Below are 15,982 nucleotides of genomic sequence, written 5' to 3'. Positions count from 1 at the left end.
GTTGTCCCTTTAGGGGTACTGCCCCAGTGACAAGCTGTTGTTCCTCTAAAGGCCATGACACACTCGGTCAACATTGAGCCATCATTTAATGATCTGTTAATGCAGTTTTTGTTCAGCACCATCACCACTAATCTGACCCCTTCAGCTGATTGAGCATGTTGAAACAGATCACTCTGATTGGCTGAGAAAATACATGGCTGTCTGGAATGAAGAAAGTTATTGACATGAATAATATTCAGAATGGTAAGCAAGATGTGCTTTGTTTACAGTTTGTATATCAGCAGTCCTAGTTTTGGTTGTCATTTTTAAAATGATGAATATAGGCTACTGCCACCTGCTGGTCTGGAGAGTTGTTTCCTTTCACACAGACGCTGAACGTACATGCTAGCTGCCCATTGGCTGTAATCAGTGTGTATCAAGTGCAACATTTTGGCCAAGCCATGTTACCAACATGTTTGAGTGTTTAATTAAATATAATCGTAAGGTAAGGTTTAATGTTTTGGTTACACATCCCGATATGTCACAGAAATATGAAATGCAAAAAATGTCCCACATTAGGGCAAATCACCCCAGATTGTTTTCTACTCAACCACCATCTTGGATGGAGTTTTTGTGCAGTGTATTCTGAAATTGGCATTTCCTCAAAAGGACATGTGATGCAAGCTTTGAGTAAAATGAGGAAGCAATGTCCAGCCTTCAAACTTTCAGAACAGCCTTTTATGTCGACAATATAACTGTAAAACTATTACTGTCTAGGTAGGCAGCTCAGTAGCTTTTTAGACAGAACTCAATAGTTCCAGATCACAAAGACAAGATACAATCAAATCACGTGTGCACACACACAGTCTATTTCTCTGGCTTTCTTACATAATCCACCCTCACTTACAAACCGCCGTAGTGTAGCATACCTGTTTTCTTGGCAGTGAAAGCAGGCCCGGACTCTTCCAGACTACCACACAAACCAACGGTAATGCTGTTAGCGCTCTCTGGCCGCTCTGAGGTTAGACGTGCAGTGGAGGTTGAACATGATGACTTCATGCATATTTGCATGTGAAAGATCTAGACAGATGAACAAGAAAAGATGGACAGAAACAGAGGTGTGAAAGTAGCAGCAGCGCTGTCACACTTTAGAAAGAGTGTGTGGAAAGGCAGGCAGAACGGCAGGATGTACGTCAGGGGCAATAGAGGAAGTAAAGGGGGGGTGGGGGTGTCAAGCCGCAGTGGAACTACGACCAAAATACTCTCCACGTGTTACTTCAGGACAGACAGAAGTGGCACGGGTTCACGGCGAGCCTTTTTTTTTTTTTTTTTTTTGCTTATTATTATTGTGGTTTTACATATGCACACATTTACAAAAGAAACAGAAACTTCTCTGTAACTTCACTTTTTGTAACAGGTTTTATCTCGCCTGGGTAATTTTTTGTTTATTTTGGGGAAAGCATTTTCATAGAGCGTTTTTTCTGAGCAGACTTATGTAATAATTATAGACATGCAAAAAAAAAGCGGACAATTCCACAAAAAAAAAAAAAAGTTTAAATTGATCTCAGACATATCACACATATATATATATAGCACAACACCCCCCCCCCCCACACACACACACACACATTTATGTGTTACTGTGTGTAGTGTTCCTATAATAATAATAATAATAAAATATATAATTCCGTTCCAGAAGTAAATAATAAAAAATAAAATAAAATAAAAATCAAAGATTACATAATGCTAAATAAAAAAATAGTATTCATTCATTTATTTATCGTGGCCTGTACTGAAACCAAAAACCCTATTTATCATTATTAACATAATAGCAGGAGTATATGTATTATTATTAATATCACTGGTATTCTTAAAATAATAATTAATAATTACATATAATAATTGTATTATAAACAAATATAAAAACATATATATTTAACAAATATATTGTTTTCTTCTGATACATAATCATATTATTGTTGCTGGTGCTGTTACTGTTTTTTGTTAATTAATTTATTTATTTTCTTATATAATTTATTCATAGAATGATAATAATCCCTCTCCACTTCATTTGTTAACGAATTCATATATAAAAGTAATCTGTTACTGCAATGCTCAAATCACTCAAACTATCAATTGTTGTATTGAGCATCATAATACATCATTACAATGCACTGCAGAGCTGTATTGTGTGAAGTCTCTCTGATTCATAATGTCTATAGCATGTAATCCCTCTCAGCTTCACTACTGGGTGTGTAAGTCTGGGTCACAAAAGCTCCTCTCCGGAGAAAAAACAAAAACCTATGGGCTGCAGTTGAGCATTTCTGTCTCAGAGGACAGGTTGATATCAATACACCAGATGTCTGGAAAAAGGGCCAGGATTTAGCGAAGGTACTTTGATGTGGACATGATCAATGTAGGTTAGTGGTTTAATCGAGCAGGCAACACACACACACACACGCTCTGGCACACTCTCACATGCATTCATACTTTCACAGACGGACAGATCATTTCTCTCACATCCCCCGACCTGGAGTGCCACACACACACACACACACACACACACACACACAGGGCTCCTGCAGGTTTTTGTGCTGTGGCTGGTTAAGCCAGTCTTTGGTGAGTCTCACCATGTCCCCTGCATGAACTCAGAAGAGCATTGATCAGTTTGTCCTGTGTGCATTTGTTTATTTTCTCAGACTTCAGTGGTCTCTCACACACACACAAGAAGAAAAAAAAACATTTTATCAGTTCCTCAAGCTTCTCGAGGATCGGCAGCAGTGAAAGGTCAGGGATGCTGCACTAGCCAAATAAGCAAATATTTTTTTATTAATTAATACTTTTAAAGGTCAACAGGTAGTGAAAGTAGATCAGCCATGAGATATTTTGTTACCACAAAGGTTAAAGGTCAAATCATAAAGGTTAGAGGTTCTGGAAGTGGATTTTATCAGTTTCTTCAGCCTACTTATCGAGTGAATAATATTATAATAGTTTAAATTCAAGTTCATGTAATATATGTATATACATATATATATATATATATATATGCAAGATGTAAAATGTTGAAATTAAACTTTTTAAGTACTCTCACTAAATTGATGTGTCCTGTCTTGCTCCTGGAGGGCCGATGTCCTCCAGAGTTTAGCTCTAGCCTGACAAATAGCACTCAGGTGTATTTTATTAGTGTTAGAGCTAAACTCTGCAGTATGTTGGCCCTCCAGGGACAGAATTAAACAAAACCTCGACTGGAGCACATTTGGATGGATTGGATTGAAGGGTAAATTTAGAAATTTGGGTAAAATGGGTAATAATAAAAAAAAAGTTATTATATACAACTAAAGATCAAGAAAAAAAAATTGCTAAATCAACTGCTGGCACATCAATAAGATTAAAATGTGCATTTTTAGACTAATCTGAACTGATAACATTATCACAAAAATAATAATAATGAAAATTAAATTCCATTCAATTACCAATTGATTTGCCCAAACTTCATATATAAGGCTCAAATGGTTTTGAATGAAGAGACACTGAACTGATTTTAAATATATGTAATTAAAAATTAATAACATAGATGACTTTTTTAATGTGTTCTATATTTCACACTCGCTTGTACCATAGTTTTGCATGCTGTCCTGACAATAAGCACTGTACAGTACAGACTGTATTGTGCCATCTGACAGTCCCTAAATAAGTGTTCTCTTATTTATATGAATAACCTTCCCATCAGCCTGTAGTAATAAGCCTCGGCTCTGGGATATAATAGCAGTGAGGAACAGCTACTGGAAATGCCCCTCGCGCAGCCTGGAAAGACACTAACCTAATTTGATTATACACTCGTCGCGGCCTTGTATCTTTCCACCGCATATTGAAATTAGTGAGATCAAGATTTAGGATAAGAGAACGCTTCCCTGGAATCCCTACATGCAAAATGCATGAGGGGAGTCCTTTTCAGCCCGTAACCATTCCATAGTCAAACTCTAGTCAATAATAGTTGTGGAAATAAAAACACAAGCGGAGCTCGACAGGTGTTAGGCAGTTTTTCCAGACTGGACTCCATGAAAAGGCTTCCCTTAGGAAAGTGCCCTGACAAACCGTACTTTTCCTAGTAGGGAACTCCCTCATCGGTTTTGCATCCCTGGAAGAACTGTTGGGATCAGGCGCTGAGGAGATAAGTGTGGCCAATAGCAGGATGATTTTCCACTAAAACAGCTATGTAAGGATGCAACGGTTGGAGACATTTAGAAAGGTCAGAATGTATTTATAATGCTTTTATTTGTTTATGTGTGCTCACCTGACTTTAAGGTCTTTCGAAATTTGGTTTGCCATTTCAGAAGGACTGTTGTGAAAAACTGAAAAATGTTCAACAAAATTTTAAAAGTACAGCATGATTTATATTGCTTATTAATTAAGATATTATGTGGATTTTCTATAATGAACTGCAATCTTGTTGATTGTGTGTTTGACTTTTCTGTATTTTTCTCTGTTTTCTGCACAAGCTCTGTTTGTTCATTGAATGTGGATGTACAGTACTTAAGTGCTTAAATATTAAAATTGTCTGTGAGGAAAAAAAAATTATATATATATATGAAGAGTTCATATGCAAAAGCCTCTAAGTGGCAATGTGCAGGTCCTTTTCCAGGCTATTAAAGTGAAATAACTGAACATAAATATAGGAGCCTGATAAAAATCCTAATTTTAGATGAAGATTTCAGATGGAGGCTTTTGCATCTGAACTCTTCATATATATATATATATATATATATATATACAAACACACACACACACACATATAACAATGGAGGACATTGCGGTCAAAAAGGTTGCGATGCACCAGGTTACGGTTATGTTTCCAAGCATCAGCAATATGAAAATCATTGTTTGTTTTGAATATTTTTGTTTCATCCTGTTGAATGAACACTGACCGCCTCATCATCAGTATACACAAGTGCTGGCACACGTCATGGGTTCAGTCAGTGGAAATAGAGTCTTTACTTCCTCTATTTAGTCTATAAAAAGTAATATTCAAATTTTTAAGTCTCCATTACTATTTTTCAGTATTGCTGCCACTGTGCTAATGAAGTATGTGTACATTTCCTCATTTGGTATGAATGAAGGGGCTCTCATTTATAAAAGTATACACTTACATAAATAGATGCTACAGAAGTTCACTGAATTTGTCTCTCCAAAGAAAACAGAAGAGTGACCTAATTTTAGCACATCTTTCAAGAATACCGACTCACAGGCATTTGATTTAATGTGACAACACCAGATTTCAAGTGTACTGTACCTTGGAAATGGCCTGTTGCATTGTCAACATTCTTGGCTCAACGAACAATGATACATTCCCATCATTGGATCAGATCATATATTCATATCTGGGACATAAAGTGGGAGTGGGGGAGATCCCCTTCAGATTCCCCAATGACAGATTCACAGCGTCATTTTAGCAGCTCACCTACACACGTTGCATCTTGCCCACTGAGTTAGAAATTAGACTTTGGAGTCCCCCTCGAGTGTGTTTCAGTCTGCGTTTATTTATTGTGGCCCCCAGAACACACAGCATGATTCAGACCCCCTCCCACACACTCCGTTTTTTTACTTCATTAGGCCATATCTGTCAGCTAATACTACTGCACTGTTTATGTATCAATTGCCAAGGCAGATAATTCCAGAGTTCAGAATGGAGTGTTGTTGATTTGGCAGTCGTACGGTTGTTGGGGATTACTGGGGACGGTTAATGAAGTTAATGGAAGGAATTGTTCATTGGATGGATGGATGGATGGATGGATGCATCCAATGAATTGTCTTTAAATAAATATATGCATATGCCAGAAAAGTATTTCAACACTTAGAGGGATAGTCCACCACACACACCCCAAATAAATATAAAATCTGAAAATTAAAATCTGAAATTGTTCCTAACCTGTGTGAGTTTCTTTCTTGTGCTGAACACAAAAATATATTTTGAGGAATGTGAGTTACCAAACAGTTGCTGGTGCCCATTGACTTCCATAGTATGGAAAAAAAATACTATGGAAGTCAATGGGGACCAGCAACATAAGGGTGAGTAAATGAGGAAGACATTTTTATTTTGGGGTGTATTTCACAATAAAACGTTATTTGTATACTTTTCAAGTCTGTACGTTTTATTTATTTGTTTATTTTCTGTAAGCTTTGTAAAGTTTGAAATGATTTTAAAATTGTAAATATATGGTTTATAAGATTTGAAATTATACAATTGGAGATACTTTGTCCAAAATAGAAATCAGATAATAGATTGTGTGGCGATGTAACTGGAAAGTTTGTATCATGTCATCAGCGACATCAGCCTCTTGTTGGAGTGGGGTGGGGGGGTGATGGGGGGTCAGAAGTTATTATTTTGAACACATTCATAATTTATCAGGCTGGAGGCCAGTGTACACATGTCAGCTGGGTCTCGGGTACAAATTGTTACCTCATCACTCTGTCTATTGCATCAGCATCTTCTGAGCATTTCAGCGCATGTATGGCAGGCTGGATCTCTACTCTCGCTGGGTAATAGGAGCGCTGGGCCTGTGATTGGCTTGGATGAGGACTGAGGAATTTTAGTTGGACACGTGGGAAATCTCATGAGCCACCCTGGCCTCCTAATTGGATTACACACAGACAAGTATGTCATCTTATTCTATTTTGTTCTATGTATAATAATATACAGAAAGGTGTATTGTTTCTTATTATTATGCATTTTAACCATGCTAAGTACATTATACTTTAAATTAAACAAACATCTATATAAGGGTACACATTTATAAAAATAGATTTATCCATTCTGTTATTGTCCTGTTTGAGGGGTTATATATGTTTAGCATGCTTGTGTGAACCACCTGCTGGCAAGATCTGTGTTTCCCCTTCACTGTTTTCTCCCTAAACAAAGTCAACCATTTGCAACAAGGGACAGGTTTTTTTCTTTTTTTCTAAAAGTCTCAGATAAGATATTTTCTCCCTGGTTTCTAAATTGGTGAAACACGACCCATGACGTTTTGCCCTCTGCGGTTCCTTTAATGGCTGCGGGTTCCGATCTCTTTCCACTTTGCAGAGCTCTTAACCGGAAGCTCGCTAACCAAATACAGACAGCGAGGGGCGTGGCCGGATCATGGCCTTATTTGGAGTTTCCACTTCAGCGGCGAACTTGGCGCTCGAGGCCAAAGCCAAGCCTACAGATTTGCCGCGTGCCTGCAGTATTTACACGCGATTAACTCTCTGGCAGTTACAGTCTTTGTGTAACCCAGGCACAGTTACTGCTGCTTCTCCTGGGCTTGATCATCTGTTGCAGTCAATTGCTTAAACCACGTTTACAAATGATTCATTTGAGTCTTCATTTTTATTTAACTCACAACACAAACTGTTGAACGCTTTTGAACAGTCTCTGTTTGCACTTATATGAGACTCATGATATTCTATTCAGACGAACCTGTGACCTTTTTATGGCCAGTCTGATACTTACCATATAGAGAATATGCTACAGTAAACTTTCTAACAAGTGGCCATTGTAATCTGATTATAATAATAATTTGACATAATTTTACAATCGAGATACAGAACGCATATTGAGCTAGGAGCTTCTATATGACTAGAAAGATAGAATTAGGCTATTTATTTATTTGTTGATTTACACAAGGTAAATTGCGGAAAGAGAAAAGCTTTATTGTAAACTAACAGATAGTTAGGCCTATATTTAAATAGCAATGTCTTGCAATATACATGGTAGTCTGGAAAAGTTGATCAGTCATCTTAAAGTTTATAATTCTGCATTGTAAAATTTGTAAGGCATATTAAATAATAAGTCATTATATTTAATTATATAATATTTAAATTGAATATAAATAGTCGATTTAGACCAGAATTTTTTAAAAGGCCCTTCTTATAACCCTTTCAGTGGCTGGTGGGTTTAGTATCAAATACGGCACTGATGCTGCATTGCTTTTGTACAAGTGATGCCGCATTAGTGCACACTTAAACTTTTCGATTGTAACAAGGGAGCACATATTTTTTATTTTATAACTGATTATTATTATTTTCATAATGGTCTATTTTCATCAATAATTTAATGTCTAAATGTATAATAATTTTATATTAAAAACATTAATCTCATAATATTGTTAGCTAGGCCTACTGAATTTGTAAATTCATCTGTTCCGCTTCTGAATTAAACGCAATTTTTCATGCAGCTTCAGGTGCACTGCAGGTAAAATCTTCCCGGTTATACAGTCATGCGCTCTCACACATCTAGTAATATTCATGCTCACAATATGTCTTTTAAAACACTTCTTACTCTTCGTCGGGTCCAACTGTCACCCAAAGAGATGAAAATGTCCCTTCACTGCTCCACTGAACACTTATCTTCCTGCTACCGACTCTAATGTTCCACTATGAGGAGCTTCCATGTGACGTCGAGCGGGCGTCTAGCTTTGTGTGTCCATATATGGTCATCTACGTCACGCACTTGTTCCGCCCCCCCTTGTTGAACAAGAAAGCGTTGGAGTTCCCTGCGCTCGCAACACAGTGAGCCGCGCTACACTTGTGCAATCACCACCACCGCCAACATCTCTTCACTGATCCAGAGACAATAACACTTAACAGAAATCAAACACAAAGCAGTCGACAGTCATCCTCGTGAGGGGACATCAGCGCGGTGCCCGTTGCGCGCTCGGATACAATTTCAAAGGGATTGAGGTCTCTTTCTGTCGCTTTTACCGAGATTTCAGAAGACTGGAGATTGATCGGGACGGAACACCTGTGCGTGCTCGTTAATGACAGACTGAGTAACTGCTATGACAGGTAAACTAGCGGACAAGATCCCTATTACCATGAGCAGTTTAATCAACACCATCCCTGACAGTCTCTATCCAGAAGAAGACACTTCTATGAACATTTTCACAAACCCGGACTCTATTTCGCACTACTCGCAGATGAATACAGGTAAGGACAAACAGTTTTGTGTCGCTCCTCACTAAGCTGTTGTTTTGGGGTTGTGAGCTGTAGTTGTTGGCTGGTTATCAGAGTTCACGCGCGGCATCAGTTGTCTTGAAGCCCCGCTGAACACCTGTTAACGCGCGCCTGCTAGTAACAATAGTTTAGAAGAACTCCTCATTCTCATACAGTTGCTATTTGAGACGTTATTAACTAATTTGTTCAGCATTACTCCCCTCATACAGTTTTCCAAATGCTCTTCTCGATTCGAACTATTTTCTAGCGTATTTACCTAAATACTGAGCAGGCTAATAATAACGGCATGGATATTTAAGCTAATTATTGTATGAGATCGCTTACGATTACATATTGCTATAGCTATTATTATCAAGTTTTTTCCCCCCCATAACATTATAATGAGCTCCTTAAAGTAAAATAATGTGTGATTTATTAGACGAATTAGATTTGCGCTTTTGTTCTTAATGGAATTCTGCGATCAAATCGCGTTTGATTTGTTGCCTAATTGTATTTTATAAAGAAGGTGTGTGAACGTAGTTCAAATGTCCCAGTCACGTGATACAAGTGTGAAGTGGACAGGTAGGTTAATATCAGGTAATAAGCCCACGCGTCACGGGACACGCGCAAACTCCTCGTTCTCTCTCTCAATTCATACACTGTCGTGAACGGTATATTTATTACTTATTAATCCAGTCAAAAAAATGCCAAAAGCCGTTTCGTTTTTTTTACTGTGTGCTTTATTTCCGTGAAATCTCTTGATTTCGGGTTGTTTCTGTATAATATAGCACCGATATAATATTCTGTTCTGTTCTAGATATAATATTAAGTTATTCTATTATTTGAAGGTTTTGATTAGTCAGTGATATTGACCCTGTTTCTGACCCTCCGCACGCGCGGGTGGGCGTTTATATGCGCGCTGCTCTTAAAAACAGCTTGTGCCACTTGTGAAAACACGTGAAATGTAAAATCTCCAAATTAAAATATATTTAGGAACCAAAAGGTTTATTGCCTGAATTCCACAGCGCGTGTTTTTTGTCGCCTTTTAATTTCGCTTTATTCGCGCACCTTTTAAAATATTTGTTCTTTTTAAAATCTCCTCACATTTAAAAATGTTTTCTGGACCAGTATTTTCACCTAGAATCCAGGGAACAATACAAAATAAATTAAATCGGATTATTGGCTAAGATAGTGGTGCCAGAATATTGAGGAATTCCTTCCAGTCAGGTCATCAAATTTATTATTATTATTTTACATTGCTGTTTTTCCTCTCTCTATCGCTCTCTCTCTCTCGAACTATAATATATTTAAATGAAAGCTTAAATAGTTTGGTGGGAAAAAAATCATTTGTTTTCTTTAGCGTTTTTTTTTTACTGCAACTTCATTAGCCTTTACTAACTTATTATTTTACGACCTTAAAAAACATCAGGTGAGGAGTAGTAAAAGCATGGTTATTATCGAGAGTGAAAGCATAAGATCATTCGTCCTCTTGATGTATGTAGTACTGATGGAGTTTCACAGAGCTCTTGATGTGGTTTTCACTCTGCAGGTCAAAAGAGGCGATGCTTCCCACACTCGCGGGAGAGTATTGACCTCATTTCGTTTATTAAAATATCAAAATGAATGCGAAATATGAATGCCAGCTTCCCACTTAAAATGCTAGTCCTTAACAAACGCGTGAGTTCTTGAAAAAGTGAGTTTCTTGCATTTCTTATTTTTAAATAACATTATTTACTCTCAAACATGAAAAAAAGAAAATAGGCTATATAAATAAATAGAAATGTCTATATATATATATAATGGAATATAAAAAGGCTATAGGGTTTCACAATATTGTGATATATGTATTACTTTTTTGTACAGATTTTCTGTAGATATATTTATAGATTTTAGACTCCATGAGAACTCTCTGTAAGCACACTTTACTAAATCTGCACCTTATCTCTGTGGGACTGCTTATCACAATGTTTCAAGGTGACAAATCCTTCTTGTCCTTACAAAGTGTCCTACCAAACGCCCCAGTAAAAGATACCCACAAGTGTGTGAAATGCATCTCCACAAACATCCTGTAATGGCATGAAATAAATATTTTATCACTTATCAGTGGAATACAGGCTTTTGTCGTTTTCTCTGATTTTTGCCCGAATGAGTCTTTTCCTTCAGACACAGCACAGCATCTCTTCACACATGTACCCTGTGTGTGTTGAACAGATGCGAGGACCATCTGTAATTTCCATTCTGTTTGTTTCTACTGTAAGCCACAATTTGGTGTACACACTGCGATTACTGTAAGTGCACGTACAAGACTAAACTTAGTGAGCCATCATAAAATGTTGAATTGATAGACATTAGCAGTGTATTGTGTTCAACAACATACTTTTGTAAGACATATTAAAAGTGATTGAAATGACTACAATACACCAGATACTTGGTAGATTTTCGAGTAGCCGTCAAGTGTCGTGAGACATCTCTCTGAAAAGACTGAAGGTGTGGGAGAGAGAGAGATTAAGTGTGTATAAGAGTAACAGTGATGTCAATCGTGACATCCTGTTGTACGGAGAAGCCTAATTCCCAAGTAAGTTCCAGTCCTAGGACTGAATACACCGCCGCTTAGACTTTGTGTCAGAAAAACAATGAGTTGGTGAAGGTGGAGGGAGCATATTGACTGGAATCAATTTTTTGCCAGCGATTTCGCTAAAGATCATTTCCACGCCTTCATTCGGAGTGATATGTTTCATTTCCTTCTCATTTTTTGAAACAGGCGATTAACAGAGGTATGCCAAGATGTTGTTTCTAAGATCAACTTAAGAATAAAGTTATAAAACAAGCAAGTGATAGTCAGTAGTTAGTGCCTATTAGCATAGATTCTCCTAGAAGCTTTCTCTGTAGATGCAGAACTTTCCACTAGTCACTTTCCCATGCATTTTTTTTTTGTTCCTAATCATTATGTGGTGTGGTGTTCATTGTGTGGCATTCTAAATTGACGGTGTCCATTCTGACCCCCTGTCACACAGATAATATCATGGACTTGGGGATGGGCGGCGAGAAGGGCAACGGAGAAGTTCAGTATGGCTCCAATTTCCAGTCTGGTCGAAGCGGACAGACCGTCACCTACCTGGGCAAATTCGCATTTGACACCCCTCCATCCGGCAGTATCGGAGGCTCTGGTTGGTGTCCCGACAACAACATCATTAGTCTGGTGAGTGCAGGAATCCTGGGGGTGTCTCCGTCACCTGGCAACATCACCACCCAGACGTCTTCGTCGAGCGGCAACATGGGTGGCCAGTCGTCAGACATGGAGCAAATATACGCACCACCTCTTCCTGCCTACTCGACCTGTGGTGAGATATACCCAGAACAGGTGACGTTCCACCACAGCCCGGCCACGTCCTCGTCTCTGCCCTACCCGGGCTCTGACTACCACACAACCTCCAAACCAGGCATGGATGGAAGTCTCTTTTCCATGATCCCAGACTACAACCTCTTCCATCACCAGGGGGACGTAGGGGTGATGGAGCATAAACCCTTTCAAACCATGGACCCTATTAGAGTCAACCCACCTCCCATAACCCCCCTCGAGACCATTCGAGCCTTTAAGGATAAGCAACAGATCCATCCCAGCTTTCTCGGTGGGCAACAGCACATTTCCCAACACCATCAACCCTCTCAGACACTCGCACTCAAACCCATTCGTCCAAGAAAGTACCCCAACCGGCCGAGCAAAACTCCCGTCCATGAGCGACCGCACGCCTGTCCGGCAGAGAACTGCGACCGTCGCTTTTCGCGTTCAGATGAATTGACGCGTCACCTGCGCATCCACACGGGACACAAACCCTTCCAGTGCCGCATCTGCATGCGGTCCTTTAGTCGCAGTGACCATCTAACCACGCACATCCGCACACACACCGGCGAGAAGCCCTTCTCTTGCGAGTTCTGCGGACGCAAGTTTGCGCGGAGCGACGAGCGAAAGAGGCACGCCAAGGTGCACCTGAAACAGAAAGACAAGAAACCCACAGACAAGGGCAGTAGTGCTGGGGCAGGGGGGAGCCACACCTCTCCTCCCAGCTCCTGTGGGAGCGCGGGACCCAGCAGTGCCAATATCATGACCGTCACCACTTGTGCATGAGATGGACTTGCAAAGTAAGACTTTGAGGAGAAAAAGAAGGTTTCTTTCCCCTCTTATATACACACTTGACTCTTATACTCGCTCCCTCTCACTAAATCCATCAATTTCCTACAGTTTTCATTGATTATGGTGGCATTTTTCTGTAGCCACTATTGTTTTTGGTCAAATGAGTCGGGGGTAAGTGGACGAGTGTTGCATGGATAGGAAGGAGAGTTTGTCAGAGATGATGGTTCTAGCAGTCAGGTCAATCCATGGAAAGAGCACTTGCAGATGCAGCGCAGTCATAAAGGTCCAACTCTCAGCTCTGGGGACCAGAGCAATCTCTTTCGATTTTAGTCTTTTCCTTTTTTCCGTGTATTTTGGTTTATCAGTGAGTTGTCAGATAAAAAGTGCACTTTCATTTGCTAAATGTGTTGCAGTCTTTTTAAATGATTGTTTATTATTTAATGTTTCTGTGTTGTTGTTGTTTTTCAACAGAATGTGCCAAATGTATTTAAATACAGCAGACAATTAAAAAAAATCTATATATATATATATTGTTTGCATTAACCTGATAACTTCATTTCGAATGTTGATTTTGGGAAAACGTATGAGCTCTGAAAGCGCAAGGACACTGAGTTCAGGTGAACGTTAAAAGTCTGTTGCATTATTTTACTATTTCGAAATCCCTTATATACAATTAAGGGATGCAGATGGCATCAGCAACGGACTTTCAGTGCAATAAAAAACAACAACAACAACGATAAAAAACACACAGTCTGGCTCACTTTCACAAGTTTACACTCTACAGTAGGAACTGAAATTAAGATACAGCTGTGGCCTTTACCTGTTTTGGTTAATTTAGTGCCAAACCTGCACTTCTGCATACCTACTTCTGGTAGAGTGAGATATGGTGATGTGATCCAAACATTTTGCCTTTCTGTTTTTGCTGCCTGTATCCCTGCATGCATGTAGTATCACATCTTTGCTAGTACTGGAAAGATTGCATCAGTCATGACTGAAGAACCATAGCAATATGCATCCGATTCAAACCATGCAGTGTGTCAACAAAAGTTAACACTTAAAAAATGACAATTTTTATGTGAAAATTGTCCTTTTTTTTCCTTATTGTCATTGTTTTACTTACTCGTTTCCTGCTTTCATCATCCAATAGTTTTCATTGGGTCCCTTTTTATGCACATTATATATTCAGCACGCATTTTAACTCACATGTACACATGATTTTCAAAAAATGAAATCAGACAAAATGATGGTAATGCTTGCCTGCGAGCATCACTGCTGGGCAGGATTGATCTTAGGAGTCATTGTTTTGCATTTTTACCGGCTGAGGCCTGCCTGCTTTATGCATGCCATTCAAGATGCTTTTGGATGGGAACAGTTTTGACATTTATACTGCTCTCAGGGGCAGCACCGTAATGTGGTATATCTCCACGGTTACTCATATCTGGATCATGCCTAGAGATTCTGAATTTTATTGGTGAGAACGAGAGGGGCTTTTGTAAAGATTATTATATAAACCTATTACTACATGTTTTCTACTTGGAATGTACAAAGCAATGTCCTTCAGTATTATGATGTTTGTCCATGCACGTGAATGTGTGTGTGTGTGTGTGTGTGTGTGTATGCTAATGCATACGCAAACACTCGTCTACTTAGATTTTGACTGAATGTTGAAACAAAGGGGGTGTTTACATTTTTGTTTTAATGTTTTCTTCTGGTTTGTGATTTTGTACATAGTGCAGAATGTTTTTTTGTTTTTTGTTTTTTTAAGTGTGTGTGTGTGTGTGACAGCCTGACTGTCAAATGTGATGCATTCTCCAGCATTTCTTCAAAGTCTCAAAATATTATCTGTTATTAGCGCTATCTTGCAAATGATTACTTGCGGACACACTGAATGATGTGTTTAATAAATGAATAAACAGTAAGATTATTTGGTGAAAAAAGCAAAACAAAAACCTGTGTATCTCATTATCTTATAAGCAAACTATGCATACAAAACACTAATTAACTAATTTAGTATTTAACTATTTTAAATGTTGAGCTAAAATTAAAAACCTACACTCTCTAGAGCTTAAAATTAAAACAATAATTCTAAATATTTTTAATAGTGTTAACCATATGGTCCATAAGTCCCAAATATAAGCACTCCTCACTCCTGGCTTACATTCCCAGAAAAATGTAATCTTATCTTATTTTTTTTTATACCATATTGTTGGTAGGTTTTCAGCATCTTGGGCGAACCACTTCTGCAACGTATCTTCTGGCAGAATTGCCTTTTTTTCTCTTGCTGAGGTCAAGCATGAATAACTAATAGAATAGTGGTATTTAAGATCAATTTTGGACAATTAAATATACAGAAATAATTTGACCATTAAAATTAATTGCCAAAATGCGACGGGCCTTTAATTAAAAATGCAGCTCCTTACAGGCAATAGAAAAAATGTTCATCAGGTTATAGCTCTTGCAGCTGAATTAAAATAACAAATGCAATATTTATCTGGTGTCCAAAACAGACATGATACAAACCAAATATTGATCCAGAAACTCATCTACATACTGCTGGAATCTGCCGAAAGCTAAACAGGCGTTCTGAATGTATACGTTGGCATTATTATCTTGAATTATGCATCGATATGGCCCTTAATGTCAGAATTGTGTACACAAGTAAGTTTGTACCTCTTAACCTCTCTCAATGTAAGTGAAAAAGAGAATATTACATATCACATTTCTGGGAGGAGAGTGTAATTGTTGAGTTATATCAGTTTCTGTAAGATCGGGATCTGTTCAAGGTCCCTCCTCAGCTCTTTTTTTTTTTTTCAGAATTATCTTCATTTCTGAAGCACACATGGCATGAGAAGTATTGTTTTTAAAATAGGAATACACACAAAAACAGCTTCTGGCTTAATTCCT

General features: G+C 38.4%; 1 protein-coding gene across 1 annotated transcript; it reads left to right on the top strand.

Annotated features, from left to right (window-relative positions):
* Nucleotides 1–8,523: 8,523 nt before the first annotated feature.
* On the top strand, nucleotides 8,524–15,027 carry LOC132115384 (early growth response protein 3-like). The gene is made up of 2 exons (XM_059523833.1): nucleotides 8,524–8,940; nucleotides 11,961–15,027. The coding sequence occupies exons 1-2, from the start codon at nucleotides 8,793–8,795 to the stop codon at nucleotides 13,070–13,072; spliced, it is 1,260 nt and encodes a 419-aa protein (XP_059379816.1). The 5' UTR covers nucleotides 8,524–8,792; the 3' UTR covers nucleotides 13,073–15,027.
* Nucleotides 15,028–15,982: the final 955 nt, after the last annotated feature.

Source organism: Carassius carassius, chromosome 34 (genome assembly GCF_963082965.1).
Source record: "Carassius carassius chromosome 34, fCarCar2.1, whole genome shotgun sequence".
Classification (NCBI taxonomy): Eukaryota; Metazoa; Chordata; class Actinopteri; order Cypriniformes; family Cyprinidae; genus Carassius; species Carassius carassius.
Note: the sequence above shows the minus strand (reverse complement) of the source record. Positions and strands in the feature narration are given on the sequence as shown.